We start from the raw sequence: 21,662 nt of genomic DNA, 5'->3' as shown, positions 1-21,662 counted from the left end.
GATCTCAAATCTACAGTGTGTGCTCAAAATGCACACGCCCGTACACAAATGATACACACACAATGTGCACATGCACATACTCAGACACAGGGGGCAATCACCATGTTTCAAACACATATGAGATGTGGTACACAAAGCAAAAATTCATACACACATAGCTTTGAATAGACCGCATGACCCACGCGCGCGCGCGCACACACACACACACACACACACACACACCTGCATGCCACTGCGAGTTTTCATGATGGGGATGGCCTTCAGGAACTCAGGGTCTAGACAGCTTTTACTGGATGCTGTAGTAGAAGAGACAGGGCAGAGGGAGACACACCCTACTTAGCACCCACCTTACCCTGCCTCGCTCCCACCCCATTCTATTTCCTCCCGTCTGTGAGTCTCCCTAGGGAGGGCCTGCTACAATGAGAGGTTATGGGTTATACCCTGTCAGCTCTTGGCTCCAGTTTCCCCTTCTGTACCATGAGGGAATAGCTCTGGGTCTCTAATCTATAAAACTAATCAATAACTCTCCAGGACTCAACCACACTAAGGAAGAGGAAGGTCTTGGCTGTTCAGGCCTATGCTGGGGTTCCTGTCCTAAAACGACTCTGTCTGGGAGCCCCTTCCCAGCCAGGGAGGAGCTGGGAGCCAGAGCTAATGCCCAGCCCGCTGTTTCACGGCAGAGGTCTCAGTCCACCTGTCCTAATCAGCTGCCGGAAGACGGGAGACTGTAGTTCAGGGAGTTCTCGCTTCTAAAGTCAGGACTGCCCAGAGGCTCTGAGGGAGGCACCAGCATACACCCAGCTCACCCAGCTTCCTCTTGGCCTCATCGAAGGCCTGCTCAAAGCCCAGGCGGGCATCGGGGTGGGGGAACTCAAAGATGAAGGAGTCGGTGCCCTCAGGCCGGGTGGCACACAGCTCCAACTTGGTGGGTGGGAAAGAAAGTGAGTAGCACAGTGCCTGCTTTTCCGACAGGTCCCGGTGCATGGCGGCAGAGAGGTCCCTCAGCGCATCGTCCAGACTCTGTGGGAAAAGAGCCCAGGCCTCAGGCCAAGGTCTCACCACACGAGAACCTGCGTTTGGGAACAGGAGGACCTGCCTCTCCCCTCAGACAGAGGAAGGCTGCTTCCGCCCACCACAGACAGGGCTGGCCTTTCTCCCGGTTAGATGTCTCCTCCCTCAGACCTGGGACCTGTCACTTCCCTTAAGTAGAAGCAAGTCTATAATTTTCCCCTTCAGATAAGTGACAGGACCAACTGCTCTCTCAGGCAAATGCCGAGACTGTCTCTCCCCCAGACAAGGTCAGGGGAAGTCCCTGCCCAAGCCTGCCTCAGCTCGGGGCACAGACCTGATGGGGGAAGCCAAGGTTCTCGGAGAGCTTGCTCATTTGGCTCAGGGTGGCCAGGTCCTCATCCAGGCGGCTGATGGCCTTCTGGATATTTTCCCGGTTGGTGGCTTGAGACGCCCCTGGCAGGGACAGAGGAAAGCCGTGGACATGTAAGACAAGGTCAGACTTTGACAGACACACGTCCCTCACTGCACAGCCTGCAGCTGGACGTGAGATGGATGGGTCGAGCAAATGGAGAGTTTCCAGACCCAAGCTCTCAGAAACAAGGTTAGCAGGCAGCTTCCAGAAAAGTCCCAGGCCTGGGAGGAGGGGACTGGCCTTGGTTTAGGAGCACATGCACAGGATGCCTGACTCTTGGAGAACTTTCTAGAAGAGTGTAGATGGCTCAGCAGGTTATGTGAGCACCAGGAGCCTCTGGATGCAGCAATGGTGCGGCCTCATGGGACTGGCCAATCAGACAGAGCCCTGGCAGTCCAATCGCCCACGGAGAAACTTGCCTCCCGGGAAAGGAGGTCAGAAGGAGCTGGTGTCCTGATTTCCCGGTCTTCTCCCACAGCTGACCACAGGCCAGCTCAGAATGTCCACCTCAGTGCCTGGGTGTATGTACCCTAGAGACTAGCAGATCATAACGGGCTGTGTCTTCACTGCCAGGCTGGGCAGTTCGGTCTTGAAATCAAGCACAGGAAGTTGTTCTCTCTTTGCTCTCTCCCTAAATGACAGCTCTTGCCATCCTCTCTGCTCCTGTTTACCGTACACATGAGCAGCTGTCACAGGTCACAGAATGCTAAGAAGACCACGGGGTCACGAAGCACTCCAGGAGAAACGGGTTCTGAGACCGGCAAGTGATGTCTGGAAGGGTCATGTGGCCAGGGACCCTACAGAGACATGTCCGTGGAGCTGGCAGGAAGGTGTCCCCACTGTGGACACAGAGTCTCTGATACTGCTACAGAGTATGTGCAGAGCAGGGCTGTGAACCCAACATGCCAAGCCTTGGGATACCTGGCCATAGTTGAATGCTTGTGTCTCCTTGGAGTTTATATGTTGAAATACTTCCTCAATATTGGTGTAGGGGGTGACAAGGTCATATGGGTGGTGTCCTCATGAGTGGGATTCATGCTTTTAATCTCAGCACTCAGAAGGCAGAGGCAGGCGGATTTCTGTGAGGTCAAGGCCAGCCTGGTCTACACAGTGAGTCAGGACTATGCTGCCTGAACGAAACAAAACCTGGGACATCTAGTCTAACCCTTTCACCTAGTGAGGACACACAGCAGGAACAGGCCCCTCAGCAGACACCAGACAGGCTGTGTCTCATACTGGATGTTCCAGAACCAGGAGCAATAAATTCCTACTTACGCACTACCTGGTCTTTGGTGTTTGGTTTGGTTGTTATTGTTACATGGATCCAGACTAAAACAGTTTCCCATTGCTTCTAAAAATCACCCTCCTGCTCCAAAGCCAGGCTTTCTTCCTTTTCTACCCTGCTTTACTCCTGGCCACACAGCTGAATGGCCACACAGGAGTGGGTCATTCTGTCAACTGCTCTGTTTCCTAGTGAGAAGAGATGAGGTTGACTCAGTCCTCACCTGGGGCCCCGTGGGACAACCTGGTTTGTCTGAGGCCCCCTCTCGGGCAGGCTCAGAGTCAGTTCTGGAGTGACACACCGGCAGGATCTGAAGTGCGGTGCTGAGACTGAGGTCACCACACAGCAAGAGGGGCTGAGAGACGGCAGAAGAGGTCCTCGGGGTGTCCAGCTCCCGGCAGGTTCAGCCCCAAGTCACCAGAACTCCTTAACTAATCCTTCACTGGGGCTCTGCTCCTGGGGTTAGGTGGGAATGGTACCACACCAGCTAGCAGCAGGTCTTCAAACTGACTCAATGGCCGACTACAGTTACGGTGACTGCTTTGCAGCCCCACCTGGGTCTTGCCGGGGCACCAAGAGGATGGTTTGCATGGATACCTGCATCTGGCTGCATGAACGCTAACCCGGTCCTTCAAAACCAGCCCCTCATATGGGATGGAAAGTGAGACACAAAAGCAGGAAAACTGACGGACAGGCAGCCAGACAGGCCAGAGCTCAAACACACCGAGACACTTCTCAGAGGAAGAACGGAACACCGGAATCTCTTTCTGACAGACTCAAGTCAGCCCTACCTTTGATGATGTCTGTGTCTTCCAGCGGCAGCTTCCACAGCATCTTGTACTTGCTGGCCGTATCAATGACGCTGGCTGCCGTGTACCTGTGGGTAGCCAATGGGGTGCTCTGGCTGGGGCAGGGAGTAGAGCCCACCATAGATCAATGGCTCTCCTGCCTGCACCACCCAGCCCCACCCTGGCCACTCACAGGCTCATGGAGCTACGCCGTAGGGAACCTGACTTCCGTTTCAGGGTGGTGCAGACAATGAGGTCGGTGAACAGGAAGAGGGATCGGTCCTTCTTGCCTCCAATTGCCTTCTGTAGGGTTCAAAGGGGGATTCAGGCTGAGTATGCATATAGTCTAGAGGCCGACCCACATGCCCCTAGTGCTCATGGGGGACAGCTCTCCCCGACTCATGCAGGGCTCCTGCTGTGGTTGGGGGAGAGCCGGGACCTGAGGGCAGCAGGCACTGGAAGAGTGAACTTAGGTGGGTGGGGGTACACGGGGAAGCAGCCAATGGGATACTTCTTACCACTTCAATAACCATCTCCTGCCTCAGGAACCGCCTCAGGGGGGCCTGGAGCTGTTGGGCGGGAGACACAAGGGGGTCTTAAAAACTAATTTTGAATCCACTAACCCTGCAGCGATCTGGTTGGCCCACTCTATAAACTAGGTCAGTCAGAGCAATGTTCTATCCTCTCTCACATGGCTATGCTTGCGCCAGGCCAAGGGCACAAGGTCAGACAGATGAGGAGGAGGACACAGAAGGGTGGGGCATTGTGGTCACAGAATCAAGCACACCACAGACCCGGGTCTGGATGTGGATGGCGGCAATCTCGGTGACAGACGCAGACACAGACAGGGACAGACGCAGACACAGACAGGAGTGGGGTGGAGCACAATAGGGTGGGGCACATACGTCCTCCATGCCCTCGATGTGGGCTTCGATCTCCTGCAGCACACGGGCATGCCGCTCCGCCTCCTCGGCACTCCTCACTCCCTTGTTGATGCGTTCAGCCACCTGTTTGATGTTCCGCTGAGCATCCAGCAGGAGTGGGTGGTCTGGATGGTCTTCCGGTGTGTGCTTCAGAAGGTCCTGGGGTGGGAACGGGAACCTGCTTAGCTACCTTCCAGACTGACTGCTGGAGCTGGGGAGACTACTGGGTAGGCACCAGGGAGGACTTTCTTTCCTGTCTGGAGTCTGAGAAGAGACATGCACCCCTCACCCCCGTGCCTCCCTGCCCCACCAGCCCCAGGCTTACCTTCACCAGAAGCTCATAGCGTGGGATCCTCTGCACGGGCTTGATCATGAGGTCAGACAGCGCCTGCTTTTCCTTGTTCTCACGCATGCTTTGCTGAAAGCCAAGGCAGAGTGGAGGGAGTCCCCATGTGAGGAATGACATTAGGAAGAGACGGTTCCTAGCAAGTCCCCCCAGCGGAGCTCAGGGGCAGAGGCTGACCACACTCCCTAGCATCACAGCGTCCTGGCAAGAGCCCCAGGGATGTCCCAGAGCCAGCCTGTGAGCGTATCTCCATCCCTACCCCGGTCCACATACCTCCAAGAACTTGAGAAAGGCCGGCCTCGCCTCCTTAGCTATGCGTACGGCATCCTTTGCATTGAGGAAGTTATCAATATAGGCGGAATAAGTGTTCACTAAGACGTCTTTGGAGAACTGTGGGTAAGGAGGCAGGTTAGGCAGGCTCAGGTGTCCCTCACCCACTGCACCCCGTCCTAGCTTCCATCCATTCAACTTCTCTGTCTTTGTCTGAATGTTTACGTGTTGCATGTATGACACATGATTGAATGAGCAGATGTGTGTGCGCACATATATATATACATGGTACATCTCCTCTGTGTTTGTGTATAAGCACATGGACATGTGCCTGGGTGTGTGCTGAACCCAGACCTGGTTTGTTCACTTCTGGACAGTCTATCACTAGGTCTCCAGCCCCATCAAATCAGCCAGGCAGGCCTCAGACGCTTCTTGTGGTGGAAATGAACAGACCCATTCTAGCCGCTGGGACTCTGCCTGTGGAGTTCCTCCACCAGGAACACCCTTCCCAGCCCAGTCAACCCGCTCTGGGCACCGAGCTGCAGCCTGCTCTTATGGGATGCACTTGCTGCCTGACTTAGGGGCTCTCACCTGGCACAGTAAAGCCTGGCTCTGGGCAGGGTACATGCTGGTGGCTAATCCTGCTGGTTGGCTGATGGTAGGTGCTAGGTCAGGGGACTTGCCTGCAGGTGAGGACACCTGGGTTCCTGTCTCAACTGCACCAAGGACACGTTAAGATACAGATCTTAGAGTCCCTGTCTCTAGACAGGACAGGGCTGGGCCTGAGTGGATGAGGGAGAGCCCGTCCTGGGCTGAGTCTCCCGTCAGCCCACAGTCAGCATCCAGGTCCAGCAGAGGTTGAGATTAAAGACACTGAGAGTGGAGACAACAGCACTTAATCCCATCTGGCGGCATCAGTTTCCAAGCAGCAAGGACAAACTAAGACCTGTTTAGGTTGAAGGCTACACTCTACCTCATAATGAGCACATTTAAACATGCTCACATCCCAAAGTAGACAGGATTTTTTTTTTAAAGATTATGTATATAGTATTCTGCCTGCAGGCCAGAAGAGGGCACCAGATCTCATTATAGATGGTTATAAGCCACAATGTGGTTGCTGAGAATTGAACTCGGGACCTCTGGAAGAGTAGCCAATGCTCCTAACCTCTGAGCCATCTCTCCAGCTCTGGATTATTTATTTATTTATTTATTTATTTATTTATTTATTTATTTATTTATTTTTGGTTTTTCGAGACAGGGTTTCTCTGTGTAGCTTTGTGCCTTTCCTGGAACTCACTTGGTAGCCCAGGCTGGCCTCGAACTCACAGAGATCCGCCTGGCTCTGCCTCCCGAGTGCTGGGATTAAAGGCGTGCGCCACCACCGCCCGGCTATTTATTTATTTTTTAAAGACAGGGTCTCACAACGTAGCCCCGATTGGCTTTCAACTCGCTAGGTAGACCATTTTTTGGTTTGGCTTACAGAGTTTTCTGGAAGGATTTGCTACAGTTTTGCTTTTACGATTATGTGGCTCTAAGTAACCACTTATTTCAATTTGGTTATATCAGTCATCATCAAGAATTCTTGCCGGTGGTGGTGGCTCACGCCTTTAATTCCAGCACTCGGGAGGCAGAGGCAGATGGATCTCTGTGAGTTCAAGGCCAGCCTGGTCTACAGAGCAAGATCCAGGACAGCCAGGACTACACAGAGAAACCCTGTCTCCAAAAACAAAAACAAAAACAAAAAAGTGCCTTAAAAGTTTTTCAAATATAATTAAAGTTACATAAACAAGTGCCAATTTTAAGAAGAAACATCGCGTTACATTCACAGGAGAATAATGATTTTTTTTTTAACTTTGCTTTTGTGGTTCTTTTGAAATTCTGAGCCACCACTGAAGGACCTTGAAGAGCTCATGGATGTCCGGGCTCCTGGGGCAAGGATATGTGGCAGGCGCCAGGGCCTCTGGTGCATATACTGTGTAGGATAATGCCCAGATGTGAAAGGTGCCAGCAGGTACAAACGAGATCATTAAACAGCCAGCCAGAATAAGGTGAGCATCCACGTCAAGCATATGAACATGAGGTCTGGGTCAGCAGCAACGCCAGCTACTGACTGGGTCAGGTGTACGGCTGGAGACCACGCAGCAAGGACACTCACCGACTGGACGAGCAGGGCCCCCACCTTCTGCTGGGCATGCCACGTCTGCACGCAGTGCCGGATCTGCTCCAGGAACTGTTCGTGGTGTTCCAGAAGTTCAGGGATCTGGTCGAAGATCTCATCTACCAGCGACGGGTCACACAGCAAGGAGTTCTCTGGCTGCTTCAGTGGCTGCATGTAGCCCTGGAGGACCCACGGGGTCAGTGCATCTTCCTACAGAGGTGGTACCCCACCTCACCTGTACAGTCTGTCCCCCAAACTGGTGCGCCTGTCTAGCTCAGGGCTTAGTCGGAGGAGAGGGAGGCGCAGGGAAAGAATGCTGGATGCATGAAAAGAGCTTGGAGGGAAAAAGTAAGAAGACTGGGTTGGGTGGGACGCTTTCCAGGACACCCCCCCCCCACTAACTCAATAAATATTTTACTGAGTCATTACCACATGTCAGGCACTGTTTTAAGATCTAAAAGACAGCAGTGAACAAGAAAGACCCAAAAGATGAGTGTGGTGGAGACTGAGACAGGAGGATCACCATAAGTTTAAGGCCAGCCTGGGCTACATGGTGAGACCTTATATTCCAAAAAATAGCCAATAGCCGGGAGGTGGTGGTGCACACTTTTAATCCCATCACTCAGGAGGCAGAGGCAGGAGGATCTCTGTGAGTTCAAGGCCAGTCTGATCTATACAGAGTGAGTTGCAGGACAGCCAGACATACACAGAGAAACTGTCTCAAAAAAAAAAAAAAGAGCCAATGAAAAGACCTGACAAAACTTACATCTAACCAGAAGAAACACACGAATGAAAGGAATGTGGAAAACAAAACCACATTTCACCAAACCTAAGATACACTGTGGTAATAACCCCCCCTACACACACACACACACACACACACACACACACACACACACACCACACGCACACACACACAAAGGTTTTCCAATAAAGGGTTTCTCTGTGTAGCCTGGCTGTCCTGGAACTCACTCTGTAGATCAGGCTGGCCTCGAACTCACAGAGATACGATTTGCCTCTGCCTCCTGAATTCCGGACTAAAGGTGTGTGCCACCACTGTCCGGTTGCTGTATATTTTTTAGTTACCTTTAAGAGAAGAAAAAAACCCTGATGACAATTAAATTATGATATGCTACGAATTATACGAGGAACTCTGGATTCACTGAAATGTGAAGGCCTTCGCTCTCAGGATCAATTCCATGTTGGAACTTGGGTGATGACAGGCAGGGCACTGGAGTCAACTCTGGAGTTACTGGAGGCCCGTACAGAATACTAGTTTAAAAGTTTTTGAACCTCCGGGGCAGTCTTGACTAAAATTCCTGTTTTTCACCACCAATCTGCGTTCAGTGTGTTTGAACACGGGCATGCCGCATGAACAGCCTGCCTCTCTGCGGGCACGCTCATGCAGAGATCGCCCTCTACTGGCCCATGCTGCAACTGCAATCCAAAGAAGATGGGGGCGGTTCTTGAAAAGGCGTATGCGATGCTACATTTATAAAGTAACATTTATACTAAACATTTAAAAAATCTGGCTTGTTTTGTAAAACAAACTTGAAAGAGTCAAGCTGAACAGAACTGGCTGTTCAATCTTGGCTGGTTGAAGAGTCTGAAAAGGCTCAGGGTGACTGAGTAGCTAGCAACTGATCTCCCCATCAGGGCTCTCTGGCCAGTGCCAGCCAGCACCTTGACTGGTTACGGAGCAGAGTGACACCATTCACCTCTGGGTCACCCTGCACAGGAGCTGGCACACGGTGGGAGCAAGGAATAGCAGGTGAAAGCCTGAAAATCGATACAACCCCTGCTAACACCCACTTTCCCTCAAGGTGTATCAGCCCAAAGCCTGGGAGCCACAGAGCCCCACCCCTGAGCTGGAAGTTGAGCAGAGGGCAGGCACCCAGTGTAAGAAATAAGTGAGCTATTATACAGTATGCCAGGAGGGGGTAAGGACTCCGGAGACAGGAGAGCAGGGAGAGCTGGGGGTCAGGGGGAGGGGATTGTTCAGGAACAGGCTGCTTCTTGCTGAAAATATTGGGGCCCAAGACAGGACTCAAGGATGGGGTGACACCAGGAAAGGATATAGACTTAGGGCCAGGGTTCGAACCCCACCTCCCGGCTGCTGGCCTTGGGATGTGATTCCTTTCTGTTATTTTGTTTTTAATCTGAACTGACAAGTGGTCAAGCCTGGTCCTGAACACCTGATCCTCTCGTCCCCCACTCAAGTGCTGAGGTCACGGGCACACACCACCACACCTGGCTCGTTTAGGACTGTTTTCTGTTTTGGAGACAGGGTCTTGCTTTGCATCCAGCCTAGTCCTAAACTCCCCACTCTGCCTCTACCTCCGAAATATTAAGATGACAGGCAGGTGCCACCACATGCGGCCGGCCTTATCACTGTTATTTAAATCCTGCTCTTGCAGGAATCCTACCAACCCACTTTGCGTGGCAGTGGTCACGGAGCTAGTGCCCGTCTCTGCGTCAGCGTCTGTTTCTGAACTTCTGCGTCTTTGGTCCCTCATTCAAAATAGCTCATAATTTCTCCCTCACAAGGCTTACAAAGGTTGAGGCAATTGCGCGCGCGCGCACGCACACACACACACACACACACACACACACACACACACACGCGCGCCAACACACGTGCAGGCAACATGTGAGATGCTGCGTGCATCTGAGATATGCATTTGGGACAAGGGCTACTGTGATCTCCGCTCTACAGCCAGGGCAGGAGAGGCACAAGTGCACCCATGATCTGTTCCAGCTTACACAGCTGACCAAGAAGTGTAGCCATGTGTGAGCAGCGGAGTCACGCTCCAGAACCCTGGAGGGACCCGTCTTCCATCCATACGCGCAGGCTATGGCACCTCCATGCCTTGGGTTCAAGTGATAATCTCCTGTTCGCCTCTCCCTCTCCCCTCCCACCCAGGAACCTCAGTTTGGTGTCTTCACCTCCAGCTCTGCTTGCCTCACAGGGCCCAGCAGACTCAGACGCCAGGCCTGCCTGCTCTGTGTTCCTCCGCTCTCCTCTCTGCCCACAGGCCCGAGAAGAGACACCATCTCTCTCTTCACTCTGAGAGGACACATGAACAACTTCATTTTACAGGTGAAACTAAGGACTAGAGAAGTGATCCAACTCCTGTCGCCCCGAAGGAGACAAGTGACTCAAAGCCAGGGCTGTCTGTCCACACAGCCACTAGCTCTTAACTGGGGGATGGCCATGGGCCCTTGCCATGGCTACTCTTCCTGTCTGACATCTTGGGAATCCCTCCTCAGGTTTTCTTGTGCCCACAGGAGACCCCAGCCCTTGCCTGGCCTCCTGCCCTTCTCCTCGGCAGCCACACCGGGCACTTCCGGTCTCCTCTCTGCTCCAGGTTCCTCCACTGTCCTGGTCTTTGCTTGTGTTGTGTGCTCGGCCTGTTCCCCTCAATGAGCTCTCTGTTGAAATCCTACCCACCCTTTCAGGTCTCTGCTGGACACTCCAAACCCAGAGTCACCTTCCCCAAGCCCACACAGGGAAGTATTCATCCTATGCTCTTATATCTGTGGACATTTTTATAAAAACAGAGGCAATGTATTTCTTGTGGTCAAACAGACAAAAGATAAAATTGGTCACTTTAACCAGTTTCATTTGCTTTTTAAAAATAGTTTCTCATGAATTCTAGGTTACCCTTGAACTGTCTACTAGTCAAAGATGACCTTGTAGTTTTGATTTTTCTTGCCTCTGCCTCCTGAGTGCTGGGACCACAGGTGTGAGCCACCACACCTGGTTTATGCAATGCTGGGGATCAAACCCAGGGCTTCTTGCATGCTAGATACGCACTCTTTTGAGCTGGCCCCACTTTAATCTGTTTTAAATGCACAGATTAGTGTGCATACATTCACACTGTTGTGTAAACACCTACTTCCTCTCCCAGCTGGAAGCTCTGGACCACTGGACACTAACACCCCATACTCCCTTCCCCAGCTCCAGCCTCCCTTGGACACTGCTACCACCTACCATCCCACTTTCTATCCCCGAAAGCCTGATGACTCCTAGAACCTTGGAATGCATACCATCCAGCACCGGTTGTTAGGTGAGTGGCTTGTTTCGGTTAGCACGGTGTCCTCGAGGTTCACCAGTGTTGCAGCGTGGGTCGGAATCACCCTCCCTTTCAAGTGGAGGACTACCCATATATGTATACACACCCTTGAATTCTGTATCACCATCTGTCATCAGATGTGACTTCTCTGGCTGGTGACTGCTACTCTCCTGAACAGCCCATGAGCTCCAGGGAACAGATGCCTCCTGTCCCTCGGGCTCACTGCCGAATGGCGGCCCCTGCCCTGCCCTGCCCTGCCCTGCCCTGCCCAGAGAATAGTGTTTGGTCTACAGAAGGGCTCTGTACAGATCTGTGGAATCGGGAGAGGGAGGGGAGAAGGAAGGTTGATTGTTTCTAGATATTTCCTAGGTTCTACTTCAGCCTGAGCTGTGGTGGCTTGAATAAGCTCATCTTTAATTGTGCTTGTGAGCTCCATTTCAGCACACATACCCAGGTTCTGGGCCTCTGCAGTACACACAGAGCTGAGCCTCAGTTTACCTATCCCTCCTCTGTTCTCCACCTCTCCAGGCCAGGGGCCCAGGCATAGACCTGACTTCCCACCTCATACCCACCCTGCAATCCCTGGAACCCACCTGACCTGAGCAGCTCACCTCCTACGTGTCTGCCCCCCTCTGTCCCTCCTACAGTTGGTGCCCTTCCTGGAACTCTGTGGCCCTGGAGTGGCCTCCTGCCACTCATCTTTCCAGCAGTCACACAGACTTCTCAAAGCACATACCTGGCTCAAAACCCTCTGACGAATCTCCAGGAACCCCACTGTGATCTAAATCCTTCTCCTGGAGTTCAAGGACCCTATGGCATGGCCCCTGCTGGCTCCTGCAACATCACCCAAGACCTAGGGAGCCTTCCCTGATGGCATACTGGTCCAGCATCTTCCGCGCCTCTAGAACAGTGGTTCTCAACCTTCCTAATGCTGCGCCTCTTTAATTCATGCTCTGGTGACCCCCCAATCATAAAATTATTTTCATTGTTATTTCATAACTGTAATTTTGCTGCTGTTATGAATCTTAGTGCAAATATCTGATATGCAGGGTATCAGATATGCGACCCCAAGGGGGTCGAGACCCACAGGTTGAGAACTACTGCTCTAGTGTCCCATATACTCAGCAGGGTTCTTCCTTCCCTCATCCTTGGGCTTCGTGTACCTGGACCACAGCTTGCCCACAGTAGATATTCAGTATTTAATTCTGGTCACAGAAAAGGCACCATCAAGGGTCAAAACTGGGGTCCAGGGCTGCTGAGGGAACATGGAAACAATGGGGTGGAGACTCCTGTGCTGTCTGGGACCCTCTATCCTCACCTACCCTGCAGGGGGTGACCTCTTCCTTCAGGGTGGCCACGTCGGGGTTCTCCACATGTAGGTGTTATAAGCTCTTTGGTCTCAATCCCTGTCCACATGGGTAATCCCACAAGTCTGTTGCCTACACTTGGAATGTTGCTCTCAGGCCTAGGCCATGGGCCTCACCTGCATTAGGGTGCGCAGTGACTCCACATACGATTGCTCTGTGTCCAGCAGGGTCATGGTCACGTGCTTCCGCATGTCCTGTGGGGACAGGAGTAGAAGGTGAGTGGTCCTTTGTTCCCCTTAGCTACACGCAAGCTCATCTGCACACTCCGAGAGCCCACCTGATCCTTTCCCTGCCTGCTTCTCGCAGGCATAGTTTCCCAAAGGATCCTGACCTCCGTCCTGCCGGGCCTCTGCTCGGGCATTCTCTGCTGGGAACGCTCCCCCGAGTCTCCCTGTTCTGCCACCCCAACAAGTTCTGGACAAAGACAAAAGACCAACAACAATAAACCCTCCTATTTACAAAGGAGGATGCCTGCGGCTACACCCACTCTAGGGACTGACTCTGAAAACGCCAAGTTCCAGCTTGCTGTATGAGGACGTGTTCGACCTGGCTGTGTGTCACAGCATCAGTAGACGACGCTGTCACTGCTAGAAGACACTGCATGCAGCCCAGGGAAGTAAGGTTGGTGATAGAAGCCACAGAGCTGGAGGTGGCAGGGTTCTCACAAGGCTGGATCCTCCCTTGCTCCAGTTCTGGGCACTTCATTTTCCCAGCCCTCTTGACCACCTGTGTAGTACAGAGTTTCTCCATTTCTTCTCGATTTTCTTTGTGGGTGCATGTGTGTACGGTGGGGGATCTGTGTGCACCCATGTGCAGGTTTGATCACCCACACGTGCGTGTGTGAACACAAGAGGTCAGTGTCAGGTGTCTCCCTCCATTGCTTCCCACGCTAATTAATTAATTAATTAATTAGCTTATTTATTTTTTGACACAGAATCTCTCGCTGAGCCTGGAGTTCACAGTCTCAGCCCATCTCTGCTCTCCAGCACTGGGGTTACAGATGCACACTGCTGGGGTTACAGACACACTGCTGGGGTTACAGATGCACACTGCTGGGGTTACAGATGCACACTCCTGGGGTTACAGATGCACACTCCTGGGGTTACAGATGCACACTCCTGGGGTTACAGACACACACTGCTGTGCCTGGCTTTTACAATTCTGGGATTTCAAGCATAGGTGCCCACACTTACCCTTCGAGCCGTCTCTCCGACCCTCTTCTCTTTTTGAGACAGGGTCTTACATAGACCAGGATAACCTTGAATTCCCGCCCCTCCTGCCCCTCGTCCCCTAGTGCTAGGGTTACAGGGATGAGCTACCACATCTGGCTTATGGCACAGCTGGAGAGCAACCCAGGGCTCTGCACGTGTGCTAGGCAAGCACTGCACCAACTGAGCTACAAGTCCAGCGAGTCTCCTCATTTTCAGAGTGGGGGCGTGAGGGAGGGCGACCCAGTCACTGACGCTTACAGAGGACCTAGGAGTTCCCCGGGGGTTGTTCAGCATCTGCACGCACATCCCGAGGAATTGACTCCTGCCTCTGTCAAGGTAAGCTCTATCCCACGGGAAGACTTTGTTAGAAGCAAGCTTGGGAATGTGTCTGGGCTTGGGCCCCTGAGGCAGCGCTCACCTGCTGCCAGCCTCAATTGTCCCCAGTCTTCTCCAGGAAACCATCCTACATAGCACGCGTCCCACAGCAGCCTCTCTGCCCTGGCAGGGACTCCACTGCCGAGCTCCATACTGACACTCAAGCCTCTAGACTGGCCCTCGGCCAGGTGTGAGGCTCACACATCTGGCTGGGCTGTGCCTAGGGCTCCAGCCATCCAGGCCTGCAGGTTCTTTGTCGTGTGGAGATTCCAGAATGAGTGCTTATGCTTGGGCATGCCTCCAGTCCCCACCACAAGAGCCCCTTAAGGTAGAGACTCCGTGAGTGGGACTGACCTTTGTCACTGTTCTGTCCGGTCCCTGGTCTGCTCGGGGACCCAAGTTCTGGGTCTACCTGGCCTCACCACTACTTACCTTTTGAATACTATTACTATCTGTTTTATTTTTTTTTTTTGTTGAGACGAGGTCTTGCTCTGTAGTTCAGTATACAGCCCAGGATGCCTCGGCCTCCCTCATGCTAGAGCCACAGCCCAGCTGACTGTTCACTTTTCTGGCCATGGTAAGCTCACTTCAGGTGCTGCGCCCTCTGACCTTGGAATTGAGGAATCAGTCTTGTTCCTTCATAACTGACCAGAAGGTACACTCAGCAGTGGACTCCCATGCTAAGCTCTAGTGAGGCATGAGTGACCGATATCTCCTCGGGACACAGAAGGCAGGGTTGCTCCATCTCTCCAAGCTCTGGGTTGTATAGATGTGCCTTAGGCCCTACCTCAGAGCAGGCCATTTATACTGGGTGCTTCTGGGGCTTTTCAAAACTTAAAGCAGCCCTGGGTCTCCCATGTCCACCCCTGTGCTGGCAGCTCTTGGAACACCTCAGTACCTCACAAGGACGTGTAATCTCCTGTCAGCCTTACACAGCTCCAGGACACAAGTGCTGTCAGCCACTGCACACACGAGTCAAGTCAGAGAAGTGACGTGACTTGCCTAAGACCACATGGCCAGTGACAGACACAGCAAGGCCCAGAGCCTCTGCAGCCTCCTCGTGCAGAGCCTTAGGGCTCTGGCACCCCACATTTCTATTTACACCGACCGGCCACCTCAGGCCACAGAGTTCTCCAGCTCTGCTCCGTCCATCTGTGTGACTTTGGTGGCCTTGCTTCCACACTCCTTTTTGAAGTGGAATAATAACCCTTTGGTCCTGGTACCATACAAGCTTGGTGACGGGGCACAGGGAGGTGTCCACACACACACACACACACACACACACACACACACACACACACACACACAGTGGTCCTCACTGTCTCTTCTCATTTCCCCTCACTGAGACTTCACGGGAAGTTTTCGGACTCTAAGACAGCCAGACCGGCCTTTGGGCCTCACGGCCACTGTCCCCTGCCCACACTCACTGGCCTGCCAGCCCCAACCTGGGTCATGGTCAGAGAAGTTTCCTGCGAGGCAGGGCTGGCGCTGGGCCTGCTGGCCGGGAGGCTGGGGTGGTAGAGGGAGCTGACGCAGCAGCGCGACTCTCCCAGCCTCCTCCCTGCTGCAAAGCACAGCGGGCTGTCATTCAGCTGTCAGGTAAAGCATAGAAAACAAGGCCAGCTCCTTGTCACTGCATGGAGCACCCTCTGCACGTGTCCAGACACGGGAGCAGTGTGTGTGTGTGTGGGGGGGGACGGGACGATGCAGCTGTCAACCAGATCGGCAGGCCCACCTGTTCCAGGCAGGCCAGCCCTTCAGCTCCGCTTCCCTCCAGATCCCCTCACCACAGGCAGGGCCCTGGCATGGGGACCAGGGAGGTGTGGGAAGGTGGAAGAGGGGTGTGGGGTACTCGTCTGTCGTTAGACCCAAAGACTGAGACCCTGACAGAGAGAAGCCATGAAGGCAAGATGCCCTACATCAAATCAAAAATGCAGCCCAGCTATCCAGCTGCGAGCTAGGCTCTCCTGCCCAGAGACCTGGAGCAACACACACACACACACACACACACACACACACACACACACACCACAGTACAGCACCCGGCTGACGGTAGCGCCCTAGTCCCCATTGTGCCCAGAGCATGGAACAGAGTCTCGGCCTAGACAAACATATAAAAACAAGGCAGCATCCCTGGGACCCTCCCCCTCCCCCTCCAGAAAGGCAGCTGGAGGCAGGAATGGGGACGCCACCTTTTCCACAGCACCACAGTATGACATCCCAGGCCCCGTAGTTCCAGTGCAGAGATGGTAAAGGGGATGCAATGCTGGCTACCCCTAGTTACATACATACAGCTGTGGCCCCTCAAACCTGAGGGAGGCTAGAAATCTGGCTTTCCTGGGGACCCAGGGGACCCCAGCAACAAATCTGCTTTCACCTGATCCACTTTACAAAACAGTACTGTCCTGGGCCTTGAACCTTGGTGCCCAGCCAACCCCATCAGCGCGGCCCTCACCATCAACCCCTCCGCCTTCATCTAAGGTCAGCCCTCCCGAAGCCCAGGGTTGGCAGGCAGGCAGGAAGGCTCCCAGTGTCTGATCCAAGTTCCAGGCCTTGCTCTCCAGCATCTGCCCACGCATCCCCCCAGTATCCTGGGTCTGCGGCATCCTAGGCCAAGACCCAGGTTCCCGGCTGCCCCTCCCCCTCCCAGTACCTGGGCCTCCCCCGGCTCCTCCGCGGTGTCAGAGCCCCCGCCCCCGGCGGACTCCCCGGAGGCGGCGGCCGGGCCCAGATCGCGCATGTCTTCCAGCGCGATGGTGAACTGGGCCAGGGTCTTCACCATCTGCAGCATGCGGCCGGGCCGCCGCCGGGGCGGGCACTGCGCAGAGTCGGAGGGCCCCCTCCCACCCGCGCTCCTCCGGGGCCTGAGCCCCGCCGCGGTGGCGGTGGCGGCGTTAGTAGCAGCGTCGGGGTGAGCACCGCCGCCGGTGGCGCTGCGGCCTCCTCCGCGCCGGGAGTGCGCGCAGCGTCGCAGGGGGAGAGTCCCGCCCTCTGCGCGCCGCCCCTTATCCTGCAACAAGCCCAGCGTCTGCAGGGCCTGGCACCCCCGCCCCAGGACACAAGTCACACACACCCGCGGACAAGGGCGCCTCCACTGCTGCATCTAGAGCGCACTCACGCACGCACACAGATTTACACACCCAGGAGCCATGGATGAACAGAGTTAGTATAGGACAGGCCCAGGTGCTGGGTGGATCAGAGGACGCCAGAGTCAAGTGCACTCGCATTAACAAACACTGTTACCATACAGATCCCAAATCCTGACACCCAAGGAACTTGACCCAACACCGCTCACAATCATGCGGACTTCCTTGTTCAACAACTACAGCATGGCAGAAGCAGAGAACCATGCGGGAATCAAGTTCGGATCTCTGGGAACCTCACTGGCTCCAGCTCCGGGAGGGGGACTCGGATGTGACAGAGGGGCTGTCACCCAAAGCACCCCACATTGAGTCACCCCCAACCCTACCACCACCTCACCCAGCTCAGTCAGTGTTCTGTACCTGGCTCCAACCCTTCCAGCGCCTCTCCCCAGGACCCCCACTGGGGAGGGGCTCTGTCCATCCCCCATCTGCCCTCCACCCAACTCCCTGGTGTTTGTTTAAACGTGATTCCCAGGCTCTCTCCTCAAATCCCAGGAAAAGGCCAGACCCTACCCCAGACCCACTTAAGCAGGACTGGAGTGTGGTGATGAACAACTCCCCGTGGGCACTAGGAAGGGGTCCACACAGCCTGCAGCTGTGCCTTAACCCTGGCTAGCTCCATCTCCTTCAACACTGGGGATTCCCACACTCACCAAGCTGCCAGCTGACTCCCTCTCTCCAACCTGTTCTCTCTGGATTTCCTGAGCAATGGGATACTGGACCTCCATCACCCAAGCCAGGCTTAACCTCGTTCCCCACCCCCACCCCCTTCTTTTGCACCCTAGCCACCCCTCTCCCTTGCCTCAGGGCCTCGACCTAAGCCGGTTCCCTCCCCTAACAATCAATGCCTTTTCTTTTCCTTTAAGACCAATTTCTACACAAACGTCACCTCCTCTAGGAAGCCCTCCTGGGTCCTCAGGTTAGGTCTTGTGTATCTTTTCTGTGTTCTTTGGTTTTCCTTACCCTAATCACAGACAGTCTGCAATAATACATTTGGACAATGACTAGATTGATGCCCCTCTCTGCCCGGAGACTGATGACTCCCTGAGGTAAGGGACCAAGGCACTGAACACATGTGACACATGGTTGGTTAACAGACCAGTCTCCAATAGCTCTCCTCCGTTTTCCAGCCAGCCTGTGCAAGTTTCTGGGCATCCATCTGGCATGGAGGTCCCTGCATCCCTGTATCCAGTTCTGCCTCCTCAGCCCCACTCTCCAAACAATTCAGCCCTCCAGCTCCACACCCCACACCCTGTGCTAAGGAATATTTTTTAAAGATTTACTTATTTTTAATTTACATGTATGAGTGTTCTGCCTGCATGTGTGCCTTCATGGTGCCCATAGAGACCAGAAGGGGATGTTGGATCCTGGCACCCAAACCAGAGACCTCTGTAAAAGCAAGTGCTCTTAAATGCTGAGCCATCTCTCCAACCCAGGAGCTGTTGTTTTTTAAACACCCTCCCTCAAGGTCTCACATAGTCCAGGGTGGCATTAAACTGGCTATGTAGTGGAGACTGACCTTGAACTTCTGATCCTTCCCTAAGCACCTCCCCACTCTGGGATTACAGGCATGCACTACCATGCCTGGTTTGTATCCTGCCCAGGGTTGAAACCAGGGTCTTGTGCATGCCACGCAAGTACTCCGCCGGCTAAGTTCCTCCCTAGCACCTCTAATTTTTGCTACCAGTACTGAAGATTGAAGTTGAAACCTCACGAATGCCAAGCAAGGGGCACGTGGGCTTTCTTCCTTTCTTCCTGGGGATGTTGTTTGTGTGAACCTGGGTCTTCCCATGTAGCTCAGGCTACCCTCAAACTCATGATCCTGCTGGGGATGTAGTTTAGTACAAGAGGGCTTGCGTAGCCTGTGTGAGGTCATGGGTCCATTCCCCAGAACTTCTGTTTTTGTTTTTGTTTTTAAGTGCTGGGCTGGAGAGATGGCTCAGAGGTTAAGAGCACTGATTGTTCTTCCAGAGGTCCTGAGTTCAATTCCCAGTCACCACATGGTGGCTCACAACCATCTGTAATGAGATCTGATGCCCTCTTCTGAGCAGGCACACATGTAGGCACAACACTATATGCATAATAAATAATAAATCTTTTTTTTAAATGTGCTTATAACTTTTGCCTGTGCAAGATGGCATACATCTATAATCTCAACACTTGGGAGGTAGAGGCAGGAGGCTCAGCAGTTCAAGGTCATCCTCAACTATATAGTGAGTTCAAGGCCAGCCTAGGCCATAAGAAGCCCTGCCTCAGAATAAATAAATAAATAAATAAAATCAAACAACAAGCCTGGTAATACAGTTCATTGGTAGAGCTCTTGGCTGGGTATGAGGCCCTGTCCAATTTCCAGTGTGGCAAACAAGCACACAAAAAGCCCCATGATTCTCCTGCCTCCTCCTGAGTGGCATTACAAGCATGCATGCCTATGCCTGGCATAAATGAATTATTCTCAGCTACTCCTGAAAGGGCAGCCCATGGGGCTAGGATCCCAGGGCAGCAGGCACAGCACGGACGGATCAGAGCCAATAGTGAATGGACAATCTGTGGAGTCCGCTCTGTCCCCTGGACCCCCCTGGATCAGAATAACCATTCATTTAGGAGGGAGTGTGACAGGCTCTTTTCTGGTCCCTGGACTGGGAGCCCAGGACCTCCTAGGAATGTGCTGAAAAGCACATTCACCCCTCCCGCAAGAGATCTCAAATTCTACCCTAGGTTGGAGCCAGGAACCAGCTGCATGCATCTGCCTTTTCCCTTCCCAAGGAACTGCCTTGCCTGTGCTTCCTCCCCACAGCTTGCTCCTCCTCCTCCTCATCATCAGGTGGGCATGTTGGGGGAAGACAGAGAGAAGGAGTATGCCCATGTCCAGGGTGGGCAGCCAGGTCTCACAGATGGCCTGAGGGCTGCCTGCCTGGTCACTGCAGACCCTTGGGCCACCTTCAGCTACCAGAGTACCTCCTCCCATGTGGCCCTCTCAAACTACCTGATCTTGGCCTCATTTCTTCTTAGCGGCTGGGAGGCAGTACATAGTGTGGGAGTCTTAGCAAAGTACAGCTCAACCATCCATCCATCCATCCATCCATCCATCCATCCATCCATCCCTCACTGGTGCCAGCAAGACGGAATTCAGAAGAATGGATCCACCCCTGCTGGTAGTAACCTCTGCATGGGTGAAAGCACTCAGGCCTTGAACACAGTCTGGAGCTCAAGAGACACAGGAGGACACGGGTGCAGGGAAACAGACTCTGGAGCCCTCTGCCCCATGACAGGTGGGACTTAGCGCCAAAGGCAGAGTGTGCTGTGTTGCTTCATTAACGGTGGCTAATGGGATCCAAGCCTGTTGCCATGGCACTGGGGGCCGGTGGGGCGGATAACTAAACGGAAGTCGGGGAAGGGAACAGCAGCCTAGGCTGAGGCAGCGCATCGCTGGAGCTCTTTCAGGACAGCGTCTACCAGGGTGAGGCAGAGGGCACCGCGTACCCAGCACCCAGTGCAGGTATGGTTCTGTGGTTCCTGAGTGCCAAGCTGGGGTGTTGATTTAATCCCACTCTTCCCTGACCCCCTGAGACAGAGTTTCTCTGTGTAACAGCTCTGGCTGTCCTGGAACTTGCTTTGTAGACCAGGCTGGCCTCAACTCTCAGAGATCTGCTTGCCTCTGCTTCTGATCTCTGCTAGGACTAAAGGCGTGCACCACTGCCCAGCTTAACCTACCTCTTAGAGTGCTGCAGATGTTTGGAGCAGGTCACAGAACTGGGGAGGCAGAGCCAGGCGGATCTCTGTGAGTTCGAGGCCAGCCTGGTCTCCAAAGTGAGTTCCAGGAAAGGCGCAAAGCTACACAGAGAAACCCTGTCTTGAAAAACCAAAAAAAAAAAAAAAAAAAAAAAAAGTTTTGTTCTTTACTTTACATTTGTTTATTATTTATTTGTTATATCTGGGGGTGGGTGGGTACATGTCCATGTGTGGAGGTCAGAGACAACTTTTGGGAATCCATTCTCTCCTTTCACCTGGGGACTGAACTTGGGTTTTCAGGCTTGGCGGCAAGAGACTTTACCTTCTGAGCCATCTTGCCAGCCCGAGAAGAGTTTTTGTAAGCATGAAGGCCTGCCCTCTTTCCATACTGCATCCATATCCCACCCCAAACATCTCCCTACCACCACCAAAGAGCTGCCCATATCCTCTTTGGAGGGAAAGGCCAGAGACAGGAGTCAGGAAAGGAAATGACCAACACTCACTCCAGGCCAGACCACTGGGCACCCTGGCTCTGAGAGCACCCTTCTGTCAACCCAGGGAAACCCTGGCT

General features: G+C 53.5%; 1 protein-coding gene across 1 annotated transcript in view; it reads right to left on the bottom strand.

The window, feature by feature from the left end:
• The window catches only part of Arhgef17 (Rho guanine nucleotide exchange factor 17), a 58,920-nt gene that overhangs the window by 7,889 nt on the left and 29,369 nt on the right, over nt 1-21,662 (bottom strand). The window contains exons 2-12 of the mRNA XM_059270395.1: nt 12,750-12,827; nt 7,188-7,370; nt 5,036-5,152; nt 4,742-4,834; nt 4,399-4,575; nt 4,012-4,062; nt 3,687-3,796; nt 3,497-3,582; nt 1,346-1,464; nt 807-1,020; nt 223-296 (exon numbers count right to left, since the gene is read on the bottom strand). Of these exons, the coding sequence (XP_059126378.1) occupies nt 223-296; nt 807-1,020; nt 1,346-1,464; nt 3,497-3,582; nt 3,687-3,796; nt 4,012-4,062; nt 4,399-4,575; nt 4,742-4,834; nt 5,036-5,152; nt 7,188-7,370; nt 12,750-12,827 (1,302 nt within the window). The remainder of the gene's footprint in view (nt 1-222; nt 297-806; nt 1,021-1,345; nt 1,465-3,496; nt 3,583-3,686; nt 3,797-4,011; nt 4,063-4,398; nt 4,576-4,741; nt 4,835-5,035; nt 5,153-7,187; nt 7,371-12,749; nt 12,828-21,662) is intronic.

Source organism: Peromyscus eremicus, chromosome 1, assembly GCF_949786415.1.
Source record: "Peromyscus eremicus chromosome 1, PerEre_H2_v1, whole genome shotgun sequence".
Classification (NCBI taxonomy): Eukaryota; Metazoa; Chordata; class Mammalia; order Rodentia; family Cricetidae; genus Peromyscus; species Peromyscus eremicus.
Note: the sequence above shows the minus strand (reverse complement) of the source record. Positions and strands in the feature narration are given on the sequence as shown.